The sequence below is a fragment of the Branchiostoma lanceolatum genome, chromosome 17, assembly GCF_035083965.1.
Source record: "Branchiostoma lanceolatum isolate klBraLanc5 chromosome 17, klBraLanc5.hap2, whole genome shotgun sequence".
Lineage (NCBI taxonomy): Eukaryota > Metazoa > Chordata > Leptocardii > Amphioxiformes > Branchiostomatidae > Branchiostoma > Branchiostoma lanceolatum.
The window spans coordinates 13,095,663-13,121,086 of record NC_089738.1 but is presented as its reverse complement, the minus strand read 5'-3'; the positions used below and the strand labels follow the sequence as shown (position 1 = coordinate 13,121,086).

The following is a 25,424-nucleotide window of genomic DNA, read 5'->3' as shown; positions in this document are numbered from 1 at the left end:
TTTCAGCGGCCCATGCACATAAGCAGCCTCGTCGGTGCTCGAAGGTGGATGTACAATGATAACAAATAGGTATCATTGTCAAGGAATTCGAAATGTAAAAAAACTTTCTAATAATACAATGCAATGCAATTGATCAGGATCACCCGAAACTTCATAGTTTAACGTTAAATTTTGATAAGGCCATCGTTTCATTTGCTTGTTTGATACATCTAAGAGGCCGAGGTACCGGTGTTTCACATCTTTGAATACCTCGTGTAACCGTGGTAAGAGTATGAAAAAGAAGTGCCGCACAAGAGAAAATGTCCAAAGAATCTATTCGTAATAACTATAGCCGGAGAAAAGGGAATAGCGATCGATGACAAGGGAGAAGACCAGAACGAATCGATGACCAGAAAATTTTCCACCAACATTATTCTGCATTTCATACACAAATAAGTCGCCCTGGATAGATCGGTCACCCTACCCTTGGATGCTCCACTGATCGCCTCTTCGTAAAAGGTGAAGACGACAACTGTCCTGTCCAAACTTGGGCCGCAGGAATTCAGCGCAGAGCCGGGCGCACATATGGTAGGGTGAGGTCAAAAGGGTACTGTGGAATCTACAATTTTGGCGCATCGGACCAAAATGAGAAAAGCTATTTTCTCCAGGGCATAAATTGGCTGGAAAGATCCACAGGTTCTCACAATAGGTCGCCCAGGACAGAGGAACCATCATGGTAAGACTTCTCTGGTTTTCTCGCTTTCATGCAATATTCTATACCAGGATTCCTTGAATTTGCAAAGAGTTGGATGCTTTTATTCATGTTGAGTGCAAGGAGAAAACAAGGTTTGATAGGAAATGTAAAAGTTGCTACCGCGGAAGCTGCATCTGTGCTAGGATGATACTGAAAAGGTACAAGGTCATCGGGCATACGTTTGACCTTCATTTTACTCCAGTGTTTCTCTATAAATTATTGAAATCAGTTCAATGTGGCGAAAGGAGAAAACCTAAATCCTGCAAATGCCTTGAAACCCCCTATGAGGAAGATCTCTACAGTAGATGGTGACCCGAGCGTTACTGGGAATCTTATGAATTACCATTATGAATCTTAGCTTATTTTCCTTGATACAAAATCGGCCATCATGCATGAGGACTGGAATGTTTGGAAACCTTAAATGTTTTCTGTGGTGCACCGGTGTATTGCATTGGTAGCCTGGTCCATCCTAATCTAGTGTCAGTCTGCTTCTCTAATCTCTGATGACCGTGTGCCAAGCAGAGCTCTCCTTTAATATTCGCGTAAAAGATATCTTCTACCCGAATATTTAAAACGACCCAGGCGCCAATTTGGCAGGGGAGCGATCAAAGAAGCGACCCGGAGCTAGAGTAAGATGGATAGCGGGCTAGCGTATGATGACGCACAAAGAGAAAAAAGAACGGAATCCTAAATGCTGTAGAACAATGATTAAAGTACGCGTTTCGTACTCTTCCTTCTCCTGGTTAAGCCACCGAAGGCCGCAGCCAAGAAAGAGGCTGCCAAGAAGGAAGAGCCTCCCAAGGAAGAAGCCAAGGCCCCTCCTCCCCCCAAGCGGGAGGCGCCCAAGTTGGACGATGGCGTCATGGAGGGTAAGTCTCCATATGGGGCATTTTTTTAGATTCGTGAGGCGGACTTTTGTCTATTGTCTACATGTTTATTTTGACTTTTGGACTTGAATCTATCAAGCTAGCCATGAAATAGCCCGCTCCACATTTACTGCATACTCCCCAATGGAAGCTCCTCAAAGGGTGTCGGTTTATAGTTTTAAGGATTAGTCCACTCCACATATCCTCTCTATATAAGACATTTTGGCAGTTATCTGAGAATGTTTAAAAGCGATTTGATATTAATGACGCCAGAGATTCAACATTGCACACTGATACCATGGCGCCTGCTAAGTTGCACGTTCAAAAATTGTTTGATCATACGTATACCCTTTGGAAAAAGCATTGTCTTTGAAACCAACGATTGACCTCTAAAATAAACATTAGGTATGAACGTAGTATTGCATATCAATACTAAGCCTCTGTTCTACCTTTATGTAATAGCTAAGTTAGCTGAGAGACATTGGGAAGTGACGAAATCAGTAGTGAAATCTCAAAAGAAGACAAATCCTAGAAACTAACAAAACATTATTTTTTCAATGTACTTTGATTTCCTACTCCGCAGACTTCAAGGATTGGTACACGCTGTTTGACGAGATCGGAGACGGGAAGATCTACGGGCGGCAAATCGGCGATGTGCTCCGGTCGTTCGGAGAGAACCCCACCGTGTCGCTGTGTCAGCAGTTCATCAAGGAGATTGGGGGTACGTAGCTTCAACTTCGCATTCGCGCAGTTTTCTGATAGCTACAACATTCTGATTGTTTGTCGAGATCTGATGCCCGTCCAAGCGTTCAGAGCAAAGTCTCAGAACCCAATCAGAATGCAGGATGTAACAGCGCAGTCACATTCGTCGTAGGCCGTCGTACGATTTTGATGTCGTATAATTTTCGAGCAGGCCGTGACAGAACCAACCACCGACAATAACAAGGATCTAAGACAGCGTTTTCTAAAACAAGACAGCTGACTCTTGCACGACACATGCACGACTATCCTAAGAATGTCGTCAGTTTGTTATCGTACGACAATCGTACGACGCAGGTGACCAGGCTCTTATCAGAACGCCCGTATAGATTTACATTTGTATGTAAAACAAATGCTCAGTGAGGCAGTATGTAACGGAGACTAGGATAGGCGCACTCTGCTGGACCATTGCCGTGTGATATGTTAAAGGATATGGAGCCTAAACACCAAATATGTTGGTAGGATATTAATACACCTTCAATCATTCCATGCCTTTATACAGAAAAGGGGCAGGGGGCTGGAATGTTAGGAAGGTAAAGGTAAAGGGCGGTGTAGTGTCTCTGGTGCTGAATATGCCGTTTGATTATAAAAAATCTGTTAATTTATTAAGAAAAGTATCATTTCTTACCACAATTGAGGGGTTGTATTTGTCCTTTCGGGTGGGGACATAGAACAAGCGTCCCTTCCGAAGAACGGGTGCAGCTCCAACCGAGATGCCCTTCCCAGGATTAAGTTAGCAACTAATCCAAACCAGGAGCTCAACTGTGATTCTGCTAAGTTACCAGTTGAGACACAAGTACGGGTACGCCGATGAGGATGACAACTTTACCTTTCTCTATCTTAACACTTTAGACGACAAGCGGATAGATTTCGATGCCTTCCTGCCGTACCTGGGTGAAACCATGAAGTTCCGGGACCCGTTCGATAACCACGAGGCGTTCCAGGAGTGTCTGAAGTGTTACGACAAGGACGGGATCGGAGTCATCGACAGCGCAGCCTTCAGACACGGACTCTCCTATCTAGGTAAGAACTACTGATCACAACAATCTCTCAATCATATCTTATGTCATAGTGAAAAATAGTTGTCTTGAAAAAAACGTTTACACGTTTTTCAGGGACTTAGAATAGGCATGTAAACTGCAGAGTTTAATGTAGTACACTAGTAGTAAGTTTTGATTTCATTTTTGATTAGTTATCTAAGTTATATGCATTCAGCCTTTTAATTGATTAATCAATTGGGCAGGAATATGGTCTAAAGATTCTTTTCATCGTCAAATAATGATCGTCATTTACAAATGCACTTGGTAGTTCCAACAGACTGAAATGCATTTATATAAAAAGAGTAAAAGATGATAGCAAACATTTATCATTGTATGGTGTGAATATAGGTATGATGACGATAAATACCATCGTAAAACATAGTCAGGCATTTGAAATGACTCAAAAGAAAGGTTAAGTGTGTAATCCAGCAACAAAATCGTTGTTTCCCCTCACTTTGATTGTGAGCTGTGTTAAATCAGCACTCTACTTTGTAATTCCTCTGCAATGAGCAAGAAGTGTGATTGGTCTGTTTCACCACACAGCCATCTCCACTAAATTTACGATGATCTTGAAGTGACCTCGACCGGATAATGGCTCTAACAGAAACATTCCTCTTCACTGGGCTATATGGACAACACGTCACGTGACTACCATATACGGACGTTGATGGAATGTGATGTCGTATGTATGTTGAATTAGGGTGTGTATGGGGATTTCATGACATCGTTTTTTCCTTTATACGCCATAACCTCCATAGTAGGCTTCTCGGCTGGGCTCTTTTTAGTCGATAAGGGTATGAGTGCTACAGTGTACTTGGCTATATAAGCGAGCCGTAGCGAAACACTATCAGCTATCAAAGAAGCATTTATAGGTTTCGTCTCTAGCACTGCGCTTCGAGTCCGACGGAAGAAGAAGATCAAGAAGTGAATGGAAAGGACAATTGGGAGGGGGGGGGGTTCTAACTGCTGTAAACGACAGGAGACCGACTGTCTCATACCGGCGTTGTTCTTGCGACTAATTCCGGGTGTTGCTGCAGACGAAAGAAGACCGACTGTCTCACACCGATGTTGTTCTTGTCCCTGATTTGGAGTGCAGAGTGGCCTGTAAACAAAAGACCAGGTCTTTCTACATCTCCAAAGCAGGGCCCAGAAAACTTGCAACGACGCCTACGTCACATCCTTTATCAAACGTCATGGTCGTAATCTACGCCACACTCTTTAACTTAAGTATGTTAGCGCCAAGTTTTAACTGACGTTAAGTGAGGAAAATGAAGATAAGGCGGATAATATACATATGGTTTTATCTTTATACGGATTTTCTAATGATGATCACTATTGGGTGCTAGCCATGAGTAAGTAGGATAAAAATCATTGTTCACGAATTCTATACATGCCCTTGGTGCTGCACGCAACCAACACATAGGAAAACGTAGCTGTCCTTGGTGCTGAACACCATCCATACGCATGTCAGCGTACCTGTCCTTAGTGCTGAGCACTATCCACACAAGTTAGTATACATGTCCTTAGTACTGAACACCCCATCATTCACACATGCTAGCATGCCTGTCCTTGGTGCTTAACACCATCCACACACACGTTAGCATACCTGTCCTTGGATCTGAACACACCATTCACACACGTTAGCATACATGTCCTTGGTGCTGAACACGATCTATTATGAAGTGTGCATACCATAGGGCTACTGATACTGCAGTTGTAGATCTCTTCAGATTCACATCTTCTTTTTTGAGCTTGAAGAAATGATTGACAGTTTTGCGTGACGATTGTTTGTGCAGAATGATTGACATTTTCATGTGACGACTGTTTGTGCAGAATGGTTTACATTTTAATGTGACGATTGTTTGTGCAGGAGAGAAACTGAAGGATGAGGAGATCGAAGAGCTGATGTCCGGACTGGAGGATGGGGACGGCAGGATCAACATCGAAGGTACAGGACAACACCAGTAATCACTCCTTTATTCACTGTTTTAATGTAGTCTCTACGTAACTGACAAAAAATAGCAGAATTTCACCAGATGTGGTGAGGAATTCATCAGAGTAAGCTACTTTGTAAGCATCGCAAAGGATGGATACCAGACTACTTCTTATCCCCCCCTACCGTAAAGTCCTCTCGAGTTTACATTATTGCTCAGCTAACCAAATATTTTTTTCTTTCTTTTGCAGAGTTTTGTACCTTCTTGTTGAAGGAAGGGAAAGACGCAACAGAAGAGCCAAAAGAAGAAAAGAAATAGAAGTTACAGACATCGCGTCCTACAATTTTGTTTATACTTTGCAAACTCACTAACCGTAAGTCACTTTTCAGCCTCCAGCCTAATTAACTGCTGCCCCGACTTTCATGGCTAGTACCCGCTTACCTGATGGTTTTTCTCCAGAATTGCTGACATGTTTTGGTGGTGCATATTAGTAAGATGCGATCTGACCACATTCACTTCACACATACATTATCCATATCTCAATATTAATATAATAAGCACTTGAGAATATAACTACCTTTAAACACTATGTGCATCGCACAGACATCCTTTTTTAAGACAAATTTGGTATGTACGTATTCAGCGAAGACCACTCTACAACATCCCGTTGAGGCCATGTCTACTACTATAATCAGAACAAATATTTTCATAATATGTTTAAAAAATTGACAAAAATAGGCCATTGGAAATATTCATGAAGGCACAGCTAAGCACTGGAATCCTCCACAACAACGGTCTCAACGAGAGATAATTGCGCAACATGTGTTCTTTCCATCCATGTTTTTTGTAAGTTGGAATGACATTATCTGAACATGCACCACTTGATTAAAAAATAGACTACAAAATAAGGACTTTTGGCATCCCCAGAGGTGAAATGTGATCTCTTTGTTATGATTTGTGAACAATATGGCCAATCAAGTTGTTGACAAGGCACCCTCACAGTAGGAGAGCAGACTACCTGGGCAGAACAATGGCTTGTTCACAGCTTTACCTGGCAGTGGCTTACCTGCCAGACACAGTATGGCTTGGTTTTAAAAACAATTCACAAACATGGTCTCAAGCATAGGTGGTGCACAAACAATAATTCTCTTTATGTTATCTCAAAGTTTTAAAGTACAACATACATACACATACGGTTGCTAAGAAAATTATGATCAGAAGATTTTTGAAGACTTTTCAAATGACAGCGATGCATTTGGTGATCATAAAACTAACAAAGCGAAAAGTTAACACGTGTATTCCCACCTAGATACAATATAGTGTCAGAATATCTAACTGTAACTCCGTTTCCAATTTGAAAATGTCTTCCCCACATTAGCTTAATTGGTAGTTGTGTGTCTAGAAATATGACTTGTAATTTTAGTGTCTACTTGCAGTCTAAGAAACCAGTATAGACTGGGGCTCCGTAGAGCTGTACACAGAACTGTCAGCCGATGTCTCAAACTAAATCACACGCCATTGTTGTCATTATTTTATTTCTGGGCTAAGTGTCCTTCTTGGTGAATATCAAGACTTTCATTTCTGATATCTGTTGTTATTTCAAACACAAGTTGAATAGTAATGCCCTTGGTAAACTGTCCCATGCAGGCCTCGACTGATGTGCACTGCACGGCTGCCAGCAGCACACTGAAGCCTAATATTAGTTTACATTATCCAGCCTTTATATAGTTAAGTTTTACTGGGGTCTTTAAGTGTCAACATTTCTCAGTCAGTGCAGAGAAACAAAACAGGAGGGGGTGGCATGGCTCCCCTGGTTTGTTGACAAGTTTTTTTTTTCTCCAGCTAGTCCATCTCTATTGATTCGAGTCTTGGATCCCTTCTTCATCAAGTTTTTGTAAAAGCGTATCTTACGCAAGTGAGCAGCTGCGTTTTTTTAATAAGTCAAGGAAATCTCATTATTGCATTCTGTTTGGTACAAGATCGTAACGTTACAGGTTTACACAGCGGGAAGTGCAGTTTCTATCTCCTCTTGAACGCCAATCAACCCTGTTCAATCTGGCAACTTTTATATGTCTTATATGTCTGGCTACAAGTATTTCAATTCATTTAAAACAACTGCTCCGTGTGAATCTATCCATTTATTTGACGTGTGTGTTTTACAGTCGATATGTGGATCTATCCAACTTCAAGAGAAGTTAAAGAGGCTAGAAATAGTTTATAAACACGGGAAAACGTTTTAAAATTGAACCCATTGTTGATTTCTTAGAATACACATCCTAGCTTGGTTTTCCAGACAGCCATATATGAAGCTCAGTCACACTCCCCAGGGTGCCAGGTAGCAGCCTGGCCTGTCCAGCGGCACCCCACCTGAAAAGTTTTCACAGTAGGTGGAGAGGGGGTAATTATCGAACAATGGGGAAAATGTGTGAAAATTGCGGTCAAAGGTGGTTGCTATGTGTTGCTAAGGTAGCCAACGCCCATTTCAGTGAACTGCCAGAAAGTGACTTACGGTTAGTGAGAATATCTATAGATCTATAGACAATCGCTTCCGAGAAAGAAAACAGTAATACCGAATTTCAAAAACAGAATTGATGTTTCTTACGTTGTGATTTGCTTCTCCACTGTTTACGACGCTGCTTTGTTTTTCTAGATCTTAACTTGAGATTTTAAACGATGTCTTCAGTCTGGTTGTTTGATATAAAGCAAGGAGGAAGTAGACAAGACCTGAGACGAAGTTCTTCAGAGTAAAACCGTCTGTCTCCGTCTGTCCGGGGGGAGGTTGGGGGACCTCCGATCCCATTTTACATTTCTCTTTCTTTCTCTTTCCTTTTTTTCTCCGAAAAAAAAAAGAAGAAAAACATGCGGACCAAACCCAGTACTTTTATCGGTAAGGGAATGTAAGGAGTTCGTCTGTCTCATGAGTAAGCTAGTCGGACGCCAGGAGAGAGTGGGCTGTGAAACTTCACCCTGATGAACGACTTTTAAACGTTTTACCTGAAACTGTCGTCTCTGTGTCAGTCTACTTTCCTCTTGTAACAAAGATTGAGGTGTGAAGACTCGTTTGTTTTTTCCTGAGAGCTATCATAGAGTGTCTCCGAGTACATTCGCAATAAATTGCTTTAAACAATGCCTGGAGTTAGATGTGAAAAAGTTAGGTATGGCAGGTCGTTCTGTTCTGTGGTGTGTTACACTGAAGGGTGGTTATACCGGCTATACAATACAGATAACAAGACACATCATACTTTAAACAGGGGCTGGCTTGGGGATTTTATCATGTAAAAGTAGTACAATGTACAAATGGTATGAACTGCTGTAAACAACATTAAAGAGGAGTGAAAAAATTATTTGCACTTATCTTGGATTTGTTTCTGCAACAAATAATACAGTTACATGGGCTAAATGATTAATTTTCTATATCTGCCAATCTAACATCTGTGAGTTTTTGTTGGTGAACATGTTACTCTTATCTAAATTCTGGAGTAACAAAAAGTCAGGAATAATATACTAGCCCCTGAAGCGTCGCCCAAAATAATATAGTCAACATAATGCAAGTTGCATCATGCATAGAAGGCAAAGCAATACAACACTAATATAACGTTGATTATCATTGATACATGTGGCTTAAGTTTAGAACTGTTTGAAAATAACGGACTATCTTAAATTACTTTTCTCAGTAAATGCAACAATCATATTTAAACAACAAAGCATGCCCTAACATTTCAACAGATGGCTCGACTACTCCCTCTGTCTACCTACAGAGGTACTACATGTAACATTACACATTGTCTTCTCCAAACAAAATACTATCACAAATACTCAAAACAATGTATGTGCAAAAGTGAATGATTGGTGTCAATATACTGTGTCTAGAAACCAAAATGCAGCATGCAGTTAATTTTTCTGTGTATAAATTGCACATAAAGCATATAACAGGCATTAATATTATTTCAGTTATGCCAGCAAGTATTTTTGTTAAAGGAAGTATACCAGCATGGCATCTCAGTTATGGCAATACAAATACGGCAAACAGCCAAAACAGCTGGAGAGCCTTTAAAATGTGTAAGGCTCCCTAAAAGTTGTGCTGCAAAAATATCCAGGTATTGTTGGTATGTTCTACCAATGGACACATACGCTCTATAGTAGCTCTGTTATGATTATCAGGATCTTGTTACAACAGCCTTTTAAAGACTTTTGTTATTTGCATATTGTCAGATGAAATTATGGCTTTCTTTCTACAAACAAGAGGTCCATTCTATGGACAACATTACCGACATGCAAACACATTTGCACTTAACCGATAATCATTTGAACTCGAACTCTAACTGTAATTTTATATAAAACTTGATCTTCTTAACAACGCTAATTGTAGGGTTACAATAACATGGAACAGAGTCATAGAAACACAACCATTTCTAAACTCGAATAATATTGTACAACATTAACTCTAAATACCAGGACATCAAAATCTACATCTTAGTTAAGAAAAGAATTAATGTAATGTAAATGTAAAATTGTGCTTTTAGGTGGTAAACAATACACAAACATATGGATAAAGAACTTGATATGTATGTGAGAAGTAATTTTATCTAGTTGGTATATGGTGAGTATAGTTATATGTCAGTTTATCATATCAAGTTGCTTTGTAATAACTTTTGACAAGAGCATGAAAGTTCATCTGTGCTGATAGTTAACATAGTACAGACTGAGTAAAACTTTATTCAAACACAAATGGTTAGTTCATCAAATTTTCCACTGTCCTGCTGTCTTGGGTGATTGGTACTGTAAATCTTTAAACGCTTGCAGTGATTTTAAATCCTCAGTGACCTCATGATAAAGCAAATTGCATTTTCAATTAAATGTATCTCTAACGTTACTGTTCTACAGAATTGTTTTAACACTGTGAAAACCGTCTTTCACTTCCTACCACGAATTCAAATTCCCACAAAAATCACTAAATTTTACAGTAACTTGAAATCTGAGGAAGACCACAGTTGGAGTGAAAAATCTAACATGGTTACCTTTTGTGTTGGAACACACTTTCAGCTCTTTACTGTAAACTTTTAACATAACTGCCACACAGGACTCCCTACTTTGCTGATAGAGGCTCTTCAGACTCAAAGCCAACCTGTGTCAATGTGTCGATAGAGGCACTAAATACAAAGCATCATACTACAGTTAACTACCTACTGGCTGGGTCAACATGTGCATAGATGGTTGTACTTGTTCTGTTTTCGTTACAAACGTCTTCTGTGACCAGTGCAGAGTTGAGAAGTAAAGCCCACAACATGGACTATAAAGTCTTAATGGTAACATAACATACAGAACCTTCTTAATGTAGAGAGTGGATATGAACATTACAAGGGGTATACTACATGCAAGACCATGAATTTCAGAATGGCACAAAACATAATACCACAGGCTTCATTTTCATAAACCACCAGTACTGTAAAAAACTAGGCCTGTGTTTCTGTTTGCAGCTGTTCTTTACTGTTTGCAACATCTACCTCAGCATCCCCTTTAACGTTTTCATTGGACACCTTGTCGGTGTCTGGATCCTTCCTCTCACTTCTAGCCTCTTCACACTTATTCTTCTCCACATCAGCTGAATCCTGGTCTTCTATGGCGTCTCCACTGCCCTCTGCAGTAAATGTGATCCCACCACTGTCTTGGTTGGGGACGTCTTCAGTCTCCTTGGACGAGGCATCTTGCTCCTGTGTCAGCTGACTGCTATCTCCATCACCTAAGGATGCCAAACAAGATAAATCAGTGTGGATATGTACACATATGCTGAGTTGGGAGTAGCCTGGAATCCATCCTATTCTAGCTCCAGTTTGCTCCCCTATTGCATCTAAGATAACTTTCCCAATTTTTATTTTACAAAATTTATAGTCAGCTGGTGCAGACGAATTTTAGAGACTAGCTCACTGACCAACTCCCAACCACAGATGACCTTCCTCACGTCTAACTCTCAACCATGGTCTGGAGACCCTGGTTCAAACCTGGGAAGGGCATCTCAGTTGGGACTGCACCTGTCTTTGGGAAGATGTGTAAACTGGGGGTCCCGTGTTTGGGGAGGTTCTTCGAGCACATTAAAGGGCTAGAAACCCCTCCCTGTAAAGATATATCCTACTACTAACACAGCAAGGAAACTTGCTGCCATATGTGCCACTAGGTACAACAAGGGTCCAATTCCAAACAAATGAATGAATGAACTAACCATTATGTTGAATTTCCTCCTGTGGCACTCCATCCACAATCTCCACATAGCTGTGGTCGACTGAGTCGCTCCTCTCCAGAGCCGCCTCCTCCTCTCCCATCGAGTCTCCTGACGCCTGTCTCCTCATCAGCGCATCCGACAACTGTCTGGCCAGCAAGCTGTGGGGCGGCCGACTGGGCTTGCTCGGTTGCCTGGCAACTTCTGAAGTTTCCGCTGCAACTTCAGAATCTTCTGACGGTTGCTGGGAAACATCTGTTGTTGGCACGGCAACGTCAGGAGGTTGTTGGGCAGTGTCGTTGGATTGTAGAGCTTGCTGTTGAGGTTCAACTTTTGGACCAACGACAGTGCTGGGATCGATGTAGTTGTTTAGATCTGTGTAGGGTTCACTGTAGTCCAGACTGTCGTCGTCATGTGTGGCCATCAGATCTGGAAAAGGACACAATAATTTTGTATGAGTACTGTGATTTTTTAAATGTTTGCTGTTCGTTTCAATGACTAGGGCCTCCAGCTACATCCAGATAAAAGCAAAGTCCTGTGCTTTAAATCCAACATGCAGGGAAGGTATTGCAAATGCAGAAATGTTCGCGGTGGTTTTATGCTTGTGGTTTTCTCGGTGAACTCTTTACCCCGAACTTAACCCACCACAAAAAGCCAATCCATTATGTGACTGTAGCACTGTGACAGTCACTGCGACAGTCACTGCGAACAGTCCATTTTCTCTCTACCGCGAAATTAAATCCCCGCGAACATTTCTGCATTTACAGTACTTTATATAATTACCTGGTCTTGGCAGCGGTGCGGGCGGCCTGTTGGGTAGAGTTGCTGCTTTCGGGGGTGGGGGTCTGGCGGGGGGAGGACCCTTTCCAGACAGCATCCTCGTCAGCCTTCTGGGAGGGGCTTCTGTTGATGATAAACTTGCCGGGTCATCTCTGGCAGACGGTGAGACATCTCTTGTGTGCGACGGGGGATGGGATGGGGGAGGGGGGCGGCTTGGGGTGGTCTTGGCGGTTGTTGTCCCTTCAGGCGCTAAGTTTTGGCTGGAGTTTTGAGAAGAGGGTAAAGGTGGTCCACTGTCTTCAACCTCGGGACTAGCAGGTGGGACTGCTTCTTCATCAAAAGGATTTTTTCTTATGCTGACCCTGTCCTCCCCCATTCCGTCTGCAGACGTAGTACTGTCCTGCACATGCCCTGTGGCTGGCTGTGGAGAGGTGGGTTGCACCATGTGGGTGGAGGGGAGGGAGGGTTGGTAGGTGAGGGGTCGGTAGGTGTGGAGGGTGGATCCTTCCTCCTGCCCCCCCTCCTTAGGAGGGTTCTGCATGTTGAGTTTCTCTGCCACTTCTCTCACCAGATGGACTCCTTCATCATCCACTGTAACAAATGAAACATTTAGGCTTGACACCAAGGCTACTGCCATGTTTTTTACCATGTACAGTTTAAATGATATATTTTACAAAAATAAAATCAGCATAAAAAGCAGAGAAAACAACTCATTTGTCATCCACTATCAAAACACAAAACAAAGCGATTCAGTACATAAGGTTCTTGGACCATGATTTAAACATTATATAATGTAGCAAGTGGCAGGACAGAGTTGGAGGGGCTGGTCACCACAAATATCATGTTTGAGTAAGAGCAGTAGTTTGTTAGGCTAGGCCATGTGAAGATAAACATTATGTATTGGCTTGCCAATGTTACCTTATTCTCAAATAGTTCTCAAAATAAGTTCTCTTTTTTCTCAAAATAGTTCTTTTTTTCTCAAAGAAAGGCAAATTCATGGCTGAAAACATAAACTTACAACTCTTCATATCCTCTGGAGTCATGGGGGTGGGGACCTCGGGGATGAACTCTGCCAGCGCCTGCTGTGTGGTTGCTAGGATACCGCATCTCTGGTGGTACAGCTGCATGCTGTCTGCCAGCGTCAGCAAGGCTGCCTTTACCTTTCCGGCCTGCAATGCAAATATTTGATTTTCCAACAATTGCAAATACATGTAGTTGAATTAGGTTGGAAAAATTGTACATTCCCTTATTTTCGTGGGGATTTGATTTCATGGTAGAAGTGAAAAAAAATTTCATAGTTCATATTAAAAACAAAATGATGCACACACAAAAAATGTCGTGGTAGTTCTAGCAAATCTTTTAAAACAAAAATCAGTACCAGGTCCACTGTATATTCATGCAAAAGAACAAAAATAGTTTTCTTCATAGCACACTGTGTAATTTCTATAAAGGGCATAGTTGCCAGTCAGGTTGTATGAGCTCTCAAGATTCTCAAGGAAACTGTTTGAAGAAATAGTACAAGTTGAAGAGACCCTTGGCAAGCGTGCCAAGCATGAACACTTGTACTTGACATTCCTGCCGTACCTTGTATACTTCAAACTTGGTCTTGGCAATCTGGTACTTTGTCTGGGATTCCTCTGCAGCTGATACAGCCTGAAGGGAAACATGTACATGACATGAAATACTGTACTGGCACAGCAGTACGTGCAGTCAATGATACTTTATATGTAGTCACAGTTCTTCTAATTCTTATCATGATGAGTATTGGGATCAGGATGATTCGGCCCTTTACCGATTTGTCCACATCAACTCGGCCAGGGTTAGAGTTAGGGTGTTGAGCCGAGTCTGATTAGCCATAGGCGAGTTGTAAAAGGGCCAAGCGTCCAACATCCATGAGTGTTTTTCTATCTACAAATGTATATTTGAAGTACTAATGTATAAATATAATGCAGATTAAACACATGACTGGCTTAATCTTTATGTTTCCAACCCATTAGTACAAAATATGGAAGGAGAGTGTTGAAACAATGATATGAAGACTTCTGCTTTCTGTGCTGCGTCAAAAATATAAATATAAGGAAAAATTCTGCTTTCTAAAAGTTACTGTTTCAGAACAGTAAACTTCTTGAAATATTGAAGGAAAGTGTTCTACTTTCTGATTGTTCGGTTTCACAATCAAACATAACCCCCATTATGGACCCTACATCTGCTTGGAGATCCCCCCACTCACCATGGCCACCTCAGCCTGCATGGCCTCCAGCCTGGCCCCATCACTCCTCTTCTTACTGTGCTCCGTCTGCCTCCTGAGCTTCAGCACCTTCGCCTCGCACGTTTCCTTCACTTTCTGGATCTCATCCAGCAGTTTCTGCTCCGCCAGAACCTCCTTGAAGGCCTTCCTGTACTGTAGGTACTGTGGAAACAGTGACATTTACATGGCTAACATTATTGTGGAAAGGGAAACATCTACATGGTTAACAGTATCGCCGGCAAAGGCTAAGAACTACCCATAGAAAATTTCTTCTTCATCATCATCATCATCATAATTTTTACTCTAATGAGTTAATTTAAAGCATATACAAGGTGAAAATCTGAATGAACACATTGTAATAAATATCCATTCACAATGTTTGGACTTGGAGTTATCCTGTTAACCTGAAACACAAGAGGCACAGTCTCCTGGCTCCCGGGATTGAACACGGGCTCACCAGGGCACAGACCGCATGCCATAACCGCTAGGCTAAAAGGTCCGGACCAGTTAGACTGGTCAGTTAGTGGCCCTTGAACCCCACTGTTACATACAATCAAGAATCCAGCAAACAAAAGATAAACTTCTTGTCAGAGATACGTGTGTTATTTGTGCTCACCTGGTCAGCATACTCTGTTGCTATCTTGTCTGCTAACCAGTGAATCTCCGCCTGCCGAACTGACACCTCCCGTATCGTGAAGTCATCCTGACACTTGGAAAACTTCAGGAGAAGTTGGGACTCTGGAAATACACAAATATCATGAGTCAAGTATACCTGGAAATTCCCTTATTAAGTAGACTATTTATTCATAAAGGAATTTCATTATTTTGTAAACAAAGATACTCACTGAGTCAACTAGTTCTTAGGCCAAATAATTTATCAGGCTTATTTTGACAGTCATTAGTTACCTCAGGCTGTACCTTTTATATCTAGGGCATAAATAGAAGGAGAATCGCTCTATTCATGTTGTATACTATTGAATAGAATTAGAGATTATTGCATTGCATAGAGTGAGCACTGTAAAACATAACATACTGCAAAACCCTAAGTGAACCTTCTAACGTTACATGTCATGATCACGAGGCATGTAACGGCATGTAACGGTGGATGTGGTCAGAAACATCAACAGCAAAGGTCACGGTTAGTGAAATAGTTTACTTAATAAGGGAACATCCAATAGTACTTTGTACCTTGGGGAAAATATATGCAAAAACAGGGAATGTTTTCCATAAGAAAATCTAATAATTTACGTCTGTTTATGTTTGTTTCTTTTGTTGTGTTAGGATTTTTGCATGGAGTTTTGACCTTGAGTCTCTACTCTCCAAGCAGAGGTTAGGCTCCAGCTAGTTTGGAATATGTTTTGGGGGGGTTTGTCCGGCTTTCTATTTTGTCACGTTTTCTTTATGTGACACCAAGAAGTAAAGAAAACGTGACAAAATGAAATCCTGAAAAAGGCGAATAAAAAACGTTGCTAACTAGCCGGAGCCTAACATCTGCTTGGAGGGTAACGGTCTCCACTGTAACTGTTAATGGCTCGTCCCTGACTACAGTGTGCCCAACAGTGGACTGCGATAGACGTCATTGTTTATACACGGCGCACTGGCTGACATGGGATCAAAGGAGCAATCACACAGATTACACGCTTGGAAATGGAAATCTAATTTGCGCTCGGTTGTTTCTACACAAGCCAACAGTCCACGCAACCGTTATTCGCTCCTCGTTTGTTTTTGCAGCAAGGGCAGAGGAGTGGCAAAAATTATGTTTCGTCACGACCCAACCCTAGCTTGTACCGCTAGATTATCAAAGGAATAAAATCGAAAGGATTATGGTGAAGCTAGGAAGCAAAAGAACATGTTGATTAAAAAAAACATCACATTGAAACGGTTGTTTTGTTAATATCAATTATTCAGAGTGTCAGGAACAAATTATGAACCTTCCCAGTGCAAGTATGTATCAAGGAAGGCATGCCCCCCTCCCCATGGTTAGGCGATGTTTCCTTACACAGCTAGATGTACTGACCGTTATTGCTGGCTGTGATGTATTTACAGAGAGCTTCGTGAGTTTCCTTCTGGGCGTGCAGCAGCTCCACCAGCTCGGAATGCCGCCCGATCCCGGCGGGGGACAGCGCCTTCACCGCCCGACGAATGTCGCGAATCATGCCGCTGATCGACGTTCCGCCCTTCTCGCAGAAAAAAAAAAGCGGAAGTTGTTTTCGCAGTCTTCACCGAAGTCTCATGATAAGGAATGGTACTTGAAATTCCTTGAGGGCCAGCACGTGCGAGGAATTTAAACCGCGCGCGTATTTTGTGACTTCTTGTCACCAGAACTTGACCAAACCATCTCCGATTTCGTCGTAACAAAACGTTCTGTCTTATTTCTCAACCCGGAAGTCACAACTATCGGGCAGCAACCACTTCCGGGTTGATTCTCCTCACTTGACCTGTTAAATGTTTGTCAAGTCAGTTTTGTTGTGTTCCAGTTTTTCGATTTAGTGAAGGAACACTTCATCAAAGGGCTAAAAATTAAAGACCCTCTGTTTGATACGATCGTTTTGAATCTATGAATCTTCTGTTAAAAATATATCGTTTTCTCTGCGCTGTCAGAATTTAAGGTGTATGTAACCTGATAGCATGTAGCAATATTAGATCGGTCGATGTATTCTTATAAAAATGTATACTACTATAATATATAGAAATGAATACTACTATAATATATAGAAATGAAATAGAGACTAGTAGATTGAAAATATGTATTAAATACAACACGATTTCCATACAAAGTGAAAGTCAGCAGCATAAGACATAGCACCTATTACTTTGCTTGGTGAGGGATCCTTACTTCTTTAGACTAATGATTAAGAATGTGAAAGATCTTGACCATGAACGATTTCACAACTTGTTTTATTATTCTATTTTTGCCATGATCTCTGAATTTTTGGCAATCTTCTAGGAAGGAATCCAACACGACCTTTTACCATTCGATAGTTGGTGAGCACATCTAATACAGTTTAATGACTATAGTCTTGTTTTATGCACTTAATGCATTTATCACATCATAAATGTACTAAACTTTCATTCAGAATATGTACATCACTTTCTTCGCTAATGATTGCTGTTCGTTTATGCCTTTATAATGATGCAATACTCTGACGTTATATCATGTTTGCATAGATTAGACTCAACTGAGACTGGAGTTTTACAGACTTTCGGGAACCTGTGTCCCGCTTCTGACGTCACGTTTCCTAAGATCGCGTGACAGATATCGGAGTGGATCACTATTCATGAAGAAGCTTAAGGGTTGATTAAACTAAATTCTGTTACTAGTACTTTGCATGTAAAATCATACTTCACACGTGCTGGCGATGAAATTGGAAATTTCACAATCAAACTGTTACATATAACTAATGATCATACAGATTTACCAGTGGACTTGCCCGCAAGCCGTGCGGCCCAAGGGCTACAGAAATGGAGATGGGCGCCGCCCTATAAACCATATGGTACTATAAGGACTTCAACTATGTATTAGAGCAGCTTTCGAACATATGTTACCAAGTCATGTAGCATCTGTTTTCCGATCTCAAATTCAAAATGTTTTAAAGCCAAGTCCATGGACATGATCCCGTGGAAGCCTGACGGGTAGCGCACCAGTTGGACCTGAACTCCCGCCATTTCCAGCCTCTTGGCGTACATGATCCCGTCATCCCTCAGTACGTCCGTCCCACAAACAGTGACGTAGGTGTTCGGCAGTCCGGACAAGTCGGCGTCTTCTGCCATCAACGGAGATAAGTAGGGATTCAGGATGTCCTTAATGTCGTCTTGTAGATCTATGCTGGCGTCTTCATCAGGCGTCGATCTTGGCACGGATTCGTCGAGAAAGTGTCGGTCAACGAAAGAGGCAAAGCGCGACTTCTTCAGCGCAGCCGTGTGGCCGTTGTTTGAGAATGTGTCGACCAGGGACATGTTGTTGTTGAGGTATTTTATCCAGAACCCAATCATCAGATTAGCAGGGAGGTTTACGTACACACTGTGCCCCCTGGCCCACGAGGGTGTCTGAAAGTCGAACGCTTGGAGAGCGGGGTAGATTAGCGCTTGGAGTTTTAGGGGCGGGAACTTCTTTTTGTCGTCCTTTTTCAGCCTCAGAGCGACCGCGGCAGCCAGGTTGCCTCCTGAACTGTCTCCCGCCACACCGATTCTTGTCGGGTCGACTCCGTACTCACTGGCGTGTTGGAGGAAATGTTGGGTAGCCGTAAGACAGTCTTCAAACGGAATGGGGAACTTGTGTTCAGGGGCTTTTCGATATCTGGAAATAGGCAGTAACGTTACATATAAGTAGCAAATACAGCTGTAATCTTGTACTGGTCGAAGACAAACTTGAATATGAAAAAAACACATCTCAAATGTATAGGATTCGAAGCAATTTTGTCTTATGTCCACTTGTGCCACTGATATGAGCTAAGTGCTTGAATATAGCACCGCTATGTAACGTTATGTTTGAAATAAAATAGAATAACAAATTCTGAAAATAAAGTTATAATCGAAACTTACTCCACTGACACGACCACAGCTCCTGTTCCCTGTGCAATGCGCCCCACGAGTAGGTCGTAGGCATCTGAAAGGAATTATGATACGTTTCCTTATAATCTGCTTTGCAAATTATCGTATGGTTGGTAATGTGCCAGATGCCATATTGATATGGCCCACCCAGCATTGGGATGTCCCACCTTCTCCCTGCTGCCTAACCCCGTTACCAATACAAATTTGCTGCCAAACGGCTACCTTAGCATGCTGAAGGGCTAGGCAAATATGCAATGGCGGCTCTATTAATATTGTATATTACACACAAACTGATGATGTAGATAGCGTTCTCCCAAAACGTACAGACAGAGCTGAGGACCCATCCTCCTCCATGAAAGTACACCAGGCCCGTCATCTTGCGTCCCCCCGCCCCCTCCTGGAGTTGTGGTCTGTAGATCCGAACTTGGACGCCGCTGAAGGACGAGTCGGTAACCTCCAGGTTCGAATCTGAGACCAGGAATGCGGGTTTGAGGCCGATCTTGCGGAAGAAGTCTGCCCTCTCGCCGAAGCCCATCTTCTCGTAAACACTTCCCTGTACGGGCACAAGTCAAATTGGACATTAGTCTCCAAGCAGATGTAGGGACCAGGCCAGTGTTTACGTGTTTGTTTTTTATACAGTCAAACCTGACGGGTCAACCACCTGGCGCAGCCAACCGCCTCCAATCACAAGGCATGGCACATTAAAACGGTCCCGTCCAATTTTACATAATAAAGACCCTCTGCTAAGCAACCACCTGTTTTACCCAACCAGCAACCATTTTCTCAGTCTCCATGCATGTATACCCCACTGAACAACCAAGATAGCGGCACCTCGCCCAGCGACCACTCATCCTCAGCAACCACCTTTCCTAGACACTTTTCCTCAGTCTCTTGAGTGGTTGATGCGACCAGGTTCGACTGTATAAAACTTTTAAGTGAGCAATAGCCACTGAATCTTAGCGGTCAAAGTGGTTTTGTTGTTGCTGATTCTGTAACACGGGCATAATGCTGGGCATTACATTGTCAGTAAAAACAAACTTTAAACGGAAAACGAAGTGCAAAGTCTGAAACATTATTCAAGCCGACTTACAATGAGGCTGAAAGTCACGAAGACCGCCTTGAACATGACCACCTTGCCGGGTTCCGTGACGTCAGGGGGTAGTGACGTGTACACGTACACGGCCAGAACCGCAGCGGTCACAGCCGTCAGCAAGGTCACGGTTTTACAGGCACCCATCATGTCGGTCAGCTATGGCACCTGTCGGTCAGCTATGTTACCGTGATCACTGAAAGATAAAATCTATTTATACATCTATTTAGAATTCAAAACATTTGATGAACGATGGACATAACAGATGACCATCATTTTTTTAAAGGTTGACTACAAGACTTCAACCATTCACACCAGAGAGACCCCTACTCTATTTCAATTCTGATCAGTGTGATGGGTTCTTTAACGTGCTCGAGGTGTGGCTCTCATCAAACACGCGACCTCTGGCGTTACTTCCCATCCGAGAGGACAAGAAAATAAACAAACAAATAAACAACCGTCTCTAACCGAAGCTAGGATCTAATTTCACCTTAGTTGAGTGAGGAAATAGGTGTTAAGTACATTTCCCAAGGTCACAAGACTGGGGATGCCAGGGATTCGAACCCTGAATCTTCAGACTTTAGTTAAGTCAACACAACCCTTACCACAACACCACCTTTTTAAAATCTTCACAACTTGGTATAACAACGCATTAAACTTAGCCTGGGTGCCATACGATTACTACCGGGGCTCCTACACTCGCTACTCTGAAATCTTACCTATGAAATTTACCTACAACAAGACTAAAGTCGCATGGATACACCTATACGGTGCCTTGTTTTGCTGTTCACAAGAGCATTTTAATGCCATAGAAATATAACCAGACTCAGATTCAGTGGTAGGGAATTTAAAAGAATGAACAGACGTTGACGATTGGTATGATTAGGCGAGTCAAGATGAACCAAATATTTCCATCTCAAGCCCAAGCTTTGAGTAAGAAACCAAACCCGGAAGTCAATCCGCAGGAAAGTCGCCAGCCAGTTCACTACATGTCCTACAAGTCCTTGGCGGCAGTTGCTATGCCCTGTGTCTAAATCAAGCTTATTAAGTAGAACTATTGCTACAAGACAACATTTAGGCTGCACAACGTTCTTACCGACAAGGTTGCAGCTCAGCTTGTTAGGAAACTGATGAACTGTGCCGACGCAGGTTAAGGGTCGACGAACACTAGGTCATGTTAGCAACGCCGTCTTGTAGTGCTTCCGCGTATTGCAGGTAACCAGAGGAAATCACGCATTTAGTGAACTTGTGTCCAGTTTAAAGAAATGTGTGCAAAGAAATGAGCAGATAACGACAGACAAACAAACAAACAAACAAACAATTTTCTATTCCCAATCGTATCTCGTGTCACAATGCAAACAATGTCCTTTGGTGAACGGTGGGAAGGTACTCATACAGTATTTTCTCTAAACTCCTAGTTTAAATTTGGTAACTGCACAAATTAAGCGTGAAGTTTATCTCTAAATCTCCAATGGATGTGATTGACATAGACAACTCTCTCTCCCTCATTCTCCCTCTCTCTCTCTCTCTCTCTTTCTCGAACTCTCGATCCCTCACTCTCTGGCGCGATGAGATTGTCATAAACCGTCAACAACAACGTTAACATCACAGATGATCACGTATGAACGTTGCGAAGTCCTGTTCCATCTGTTTTCCGACCTCAAAATAAAACGGTTTCGATGCCAAGCTCATAATGGCGTGGAAGCCTGACGGGTAGCGCACCAGTTGGACCTGAACTCCCGCCATTTCCAGCCTCTTGGCGTACATGATCCCGTCATCCCTCAGTACGTCCGTCCCACAAACAGTGACGTAGGTGTTCGGCAGTCCGGACAAGTCGGCGTCTTCTGCCATCAGTGGAGAAAAGTAAGGATTCAGGATGTCCTTAATGTCCTCTGGTAGATCTATGCTGACGTCTTCATCAGGCGTCGATCTTGGTACGGATTCGTCGAGAAAGTGTCGGTCAACGTAAGAGGCAAAGCGTGAGTTCTTCAGCGCAGCCGTGTGGCCGTTGTTTGAAAATGTGTCGACCAGGGACATGTTGTCGTTGAGGTACATTATCCAGTGTTCAATGATCGCGTCAGAGGGGAGGACAACGAAGAAACTGCGTCCTCTAACGTACGAGGGAGTCTGAAAGTCGAACGCTTGGAGAGAGGGATATACGAGGGCTTGGAGTTTTAAGGGCGGGAACTTCTTTTTGTCGTCCTTATTCAGCCTCAGAGCGACTGCGGCAGCCAGGTTGCCCCCTGCGCTGTCTCCCGCCACACCGATTCTTGTCGGGTCGACTCCGTACTCACTGGCGTGTTGGAGGAAATGTTGGGTAGCCGTAAGACAGTCTTCAAACGGAATTGGGAAGTTGTGTTCAGGGGCCAGCCGATATCTGAAACAAAAAGAGACCACAGCATGTTTAGGGGAAAAGATAGGAAAAACTGGAAGTTCTGCTGCAGTACTTAGGATAGTCGACAGGAGGCCCAACCTTGCCCCTCACCTTCGTCATCATAAGACCTTCCCACAGACCAAATGTCATCACAATTCATTCGGCTGTTCTTAGATTTCACAGGCATTGACAAGGACTTGATAATAGACGTCGACAAATGGAAAGTGCACTGGTAAGGCCTAAGTAGCAGAAGGATTATCCCGGCAAAACATTGGCAGGTATTAATTTTTGTTCTGAAACTATTCACGGCACGTAGAAAAGAGGACAAGTGGAAAGGTGTCAACAATATCCTATATATTCATATCTTATATTCATATCATGAAAATTATCGTGATACTTACTCAACTGACACCATTACAGCGCCCGTCTGGTTTGCGATGCGTCCGACCTGAGCGTCGCATGAATCTGAAAAGAAACCAATATAGATTTATTATGTTTGCACATAGAAAGCAAATTACATCGACATTCACATAATCTATGATTTAACTTACTTACACATGTCGCAATATGGATAGTCCAATAATTTACCACTTTGATTAATTATAGTACATTTACATTAATTATGCAAATCAGGGATTTATTCGCATAATAAGTATTTGTCATGTTCCACATGTCATAAACTATATGTGATTCATGTACATGAGTCATATTGCACAAAACACCGGGATTATAGAATTTCCTCATTACTTATGCAAATCAAGTCCCAAGCTGCATAATTTACATCTTACAAAATTATGTAAATTTTTGTCTAAGCCACCTGCATATCGAATATTACGGAAATCTGATGTTCCTTTGTTCAGTTATCCTCCTTCAAAGATTTTAACAAAAACGCCCCTGCAATGCAAATTGGAAGTTCTGCTACAGTACCAAGGTCATATACCAGTGGCTCCAAAATTGACCTTGACCTTCGTCGTACCAGCACCTAACCACATAAAAAATATCACCATAATCCATTTAGGGGTTCTTGAGTTATGTTGACTTCAAAATATTTCCCAAACCTACCAATTGAGCCAATGATCCAGCCTCCTCCATGGAACCAAAGTAGACCAGCCATCTTGCCTCCTTTCGCCGTTTTTTGAGCTGGTGGTTTGTAGACTCGAACCCAGACGCCATCGAAGGACGCGTCCTTAACTTCCAGGTTAGGATGTGACACCCGTGACGGCGACAGCGATCTCGTTATGGCAAGTGCATTAAACCCCATCGCCTCCAACATCCACTCCTGTAACAATTCAGGGTATCACACCAGAATAGTTACTGTGATTGTTAAAAAGGTATTGTCTGAGCAAATGAGTGCCTGAGAACATACTGACTTGTATACACTGTATTTGTTTGTATTGCATACCCGGTAAACCTCATGGCGCGACACACCAGGTTTGTACTGAAGAAACAAAATGCATGTCTGGGGCATATAGGTTTGATCCGCTCACACCGGGAAGGACCCCTTATCTTTTCGATAAGTGTTATGGGTTCTTTTACGTGCTAGAGGAGCGGCTCTCCTCCAACACAGGACCAAATATGAAATAGAAGTCCGCGTAGCTCAGCTGATAGCAGCCTCCAATTAGCTGGTAACTGGAAGACCCCGATTTAATATTGGGCAGGACAGCCTGGTTGAGGTGCACCCTTCTTCCGGAAGGGACGTAAAAGGGGGTTCCGTGTTCGAGGAGATTCTTCGTGCATGTTAAAGGGGAACGGCTAGCAAGCCCTCCAAGAAAAAATATACATTGCTATTAAAGTTATGCGTCACTATACATACGACGGTCTTAACGAGCGAATGATGTTGAAATATTGACTTACAATAAAGTGACGCGTTCGCACAAGTCCCTTGATGATGATGGCTTTGCGTGGTTCTGTGACGTCAGGAGGTAGAGACGAGTACAAGTAAGCTGCAAAAACCGCGGCGCCCAGGGCACAGGCGGCGGTCAGCCATGTCACAGTCCCGACAAATCCCATACTGTCCTTAATCTGTTAACACAAACAGGTGACATAAGATCCTCAAACTGTTAAATCAAAGATTGGCAGCGTGGAAAAAAGTACAACGAAACAAAACTAATGCCTCACATAATGTTACCTTTCGGTGTAGTAATAACTGCTTTATAAAGATACATGTATTATGATGTATAATAACTGATCCTGCCTTATAAAATCGTTATACAATGATTCTGCTGATGACTGGAATGGACTTTGACCACATATTCACCTGTCAGGCTCCCCGTGCAACTGGGTCAAAAAACAGGTCGACTAGCTAGTTCTTTAGTTAATGAAACAATATTTGATTTATATGCGCAAAACTTGACGGCCTGCCGGTTATTCGCATTATCTAACATTACTAACGAGTAAAATTCCGCAGTTTTTACCATATTTAGCACGGTGAAACAACCGTGTTATAACTTACACATGTGCCTTGCAAAGCAGCCGTGCGTTGTGGACCCAGCCCTCAAGCAAACAAAAAATACCGTGTGAACAAAGAGACCTAAAATCTCCGGACAATTGACTAATCACTTAGTCGCGTCTCTAGGCGGAGTTACTGTGAACTGCATGATTTGATACTTATTATGCAAATCATTATCTAATTTTCATAATTGATGAGGAAAGTTTATACGTTCTCTGCATTTCATGATAGGACTTTCAAACATGTTACATATATAACTGAGAGAAATATTGATCGGTATCAAATATGTAAATGAAGACCTAACATGCATAATGAATGAGAAAATGATATAGCTCAAGGTGCGGTTGACGAATCATTATGATTTTTCATAGGAAAATAGGCTAAGT

At 42.3% G+C, this 25,424-nt stretch overlaps 4 protein-coding genes across 4 annotated transcripts; 1 reads left to right on the top strand and 3 right to left on the bottom strand.

Annotated features, from left to right (window-relative positions):
- The first annotated feature begins 583 nt into the window (after window positions 1-583).
- Window positions 584-8,676, top strand: LOC136422601 (calmodulin-like). Its single transcript, XM_066410408.1, has 7 exons — window positions 584-715; window positions 1,482-1,602; window positions 2,183-2,320; window positions 3,211-3,381; window positions 5,269-5,346; window positions 5,583-5,695; window positions 7,854-8,676. Exons 1-6 carry the CDS (start codon window positions 713-715, stop codon window positions 5,648-5,650), a joined length of 579 nt encoding a protein of 192 aa, XP_066266505.1. The 5' UTR covers window positions 584-712; the 3' UTR covers window positions 5,651-5,695; window positions 7,854-8,676.
- LOC136422600 (uncharacterized) lies at window positions 8,587-16,977 on the bottom strand. The gene is made up of 8 exons (XM_066410407.1): window positions 16,592-16,977; window positions 15,191-15,312; window positions 14,557-14,736; window positions 13,911-13,979; window positions 13,345-13,495; window positions 12,330-12,917; window positions 11,550-11,975; window positions 8,587-11,072 (listed from the first exon to the last, which is right to left on the bottom strand). The coding sequence occupies exons 1-8, from the start codon at window positions 16,728-16,730 to the stop codon at window positions 10,786-10,788; spliced, it is 1,962 nt and encodes a 653-aa protein (XP_066266504.1). The 5' UTR covers window positions 16,731-16,977; the 3' UTR covers window positions 8,587-10,785.
- A 330-nt stretch (window positions 16,978-17,307) lies between these two features.
- LOC136423245 (arylacetamide deacetylase-like) lies at window positions 17,308-20,378 on the bottom strand. The gene is made up of 4 exons (XM_066411354.1): window positions 20,216-20,378; window positions 19,450-19,678; window positions 19,117-19,180; window positions 17,308-18,871 (listed from the first exon to the last, which is right to left on the bottom strand). The coding sequence occupies exons 1-4, from the start codon at window positions 20,363-20,365 to the stop codon at window positions 18,094-18,096; spliced, it is 1,221 nt and encodes a 406-aa protein (XP_066267451.1). The 5' UTR covers window positions 20,366-20,378; the 3' UTR covers window positions 17,308-18,093.
- Window positions 20,379-21,735: 1,357 nt separating this feature from the next.
- LOC136423124 (neutral cholesterol ester hydrolase 1-like) lies at window positions 21,736-24,605 on the bottom strand. The gene is made up of 4 exons (XM_066411155.1): window positions 24,444-24,605; window positions 23,652-23,868; window positions 22,991-23,054; window positions 21,736-22,592 (listed from the first exon to the last, which is right to left on the bottom strand). Exons 1-4 carry the CDS (start codon window positions 24,597-24,599, stop codon window positions 21,821-21,823), a joined length of 1,209 nt encoding a protein of 402 aa, XP_066267252.1. The 5' UTR covers window positions 24,600-24,605; the 3' UTR covers window positions 21,736-21,820.
- Window positions 24,606-25,424: the final 819 nt, after the last annotated feature.

What these genes read in the sequence shown, in the direction of transcription:
- LOC136422601 (XM_066410408.1), top strand. An exon ending in GGACGATGGCGTCATGGAGG is followed by an intron (nt 1,603 to 2,182) that starts GTAAGTCTCCAT and finishes CCTACTCCGCAG; the next exon opens with ACTTCAAGGATTGGTACACG. An exon ending in CGGCAGGATCAACATCGAAG is followed by an intron (nt 5,347 to 5,582) that starts GTACAGGACAAC and finishes TTTCTTTTGCAG; the next exon opens with AGTTTTGTACCTTCTTGTTG.
- LOC136423245 (XM_066411354.1), bottom strand. Translation starts at nt 20,365, where the DNA reads ATGATGGGTGCCTGTAAAACCGTGACCTTGCTGACGGCTGTGACCGCT. An exon ending in TCGTGACTTTCAGCCTCATT is followed by an intron (nt 19,679 to 20,215) that starts GTAAGTCGGCTT and finishes GTGCCCGTACAG; the next exon opens with GGAAGTGTTTACGAGAAGAT. An exon ending in GCTGTGGTCGTGTCAGTGGA is followed by an intron (nt 18,872 to 19,116) that starts GTAAGTTTCGAT and finishes GCCTATTTCCAG; the next exon opens with ATATCGAAAAGCCCCTGAAC.
- LOC136423124 (XM_066411155.1), bottom strand. Translation starts at nt 24,599, where the DNA reads ATGGGATTTGTCGGGACTGTGACATGGCTGACCGCCGCCTGTGCCCTG. An exon ending in TGCGAACGCGTCACTTTATT is followed by an intron (nt 23,869 to 24,443) that starts GTAAGTCAATAT and finishes GAATTGTTACAG; the next exon opens with GAGTGGATGTTGGAGGCGAT. An exon ending in GCTGTAATGGTGTCAGTTGA is followed by an intron (nt 22,593 to 22,990) that starts GTAAGTATCACG and finishes TTTTTGTTTCAG; the next exon opens with ATATCGGCTGGCCCCTGAAC.
- LOC136422600 (XM_066410407.1), bottom strand. Translation starts at nt 16,730, where the DNA reads ATGATTCGCGACATTCGTCGGGCGGTGAAGGCGCTGTCCCCCGCCGGG. An exon ending in CAACAGAGTATGCTGACCAG is followed by an intron (nt 14,737 to 15,190) that starts GTGAGCACAAAT and finishes CTGTTTCCACAG; the next exon opens with TACCTACAGTACAGGAAGGC. An exon ending in TGCAGGCTGAGGTGGCCATG is followed by an intron (nt 13,980 to 14,556) that starts GTGAGTGGGGGG and finishes GTTTCCCTTCAG; the next exon opens with GCTGTATCAGCTGCAGAGGA.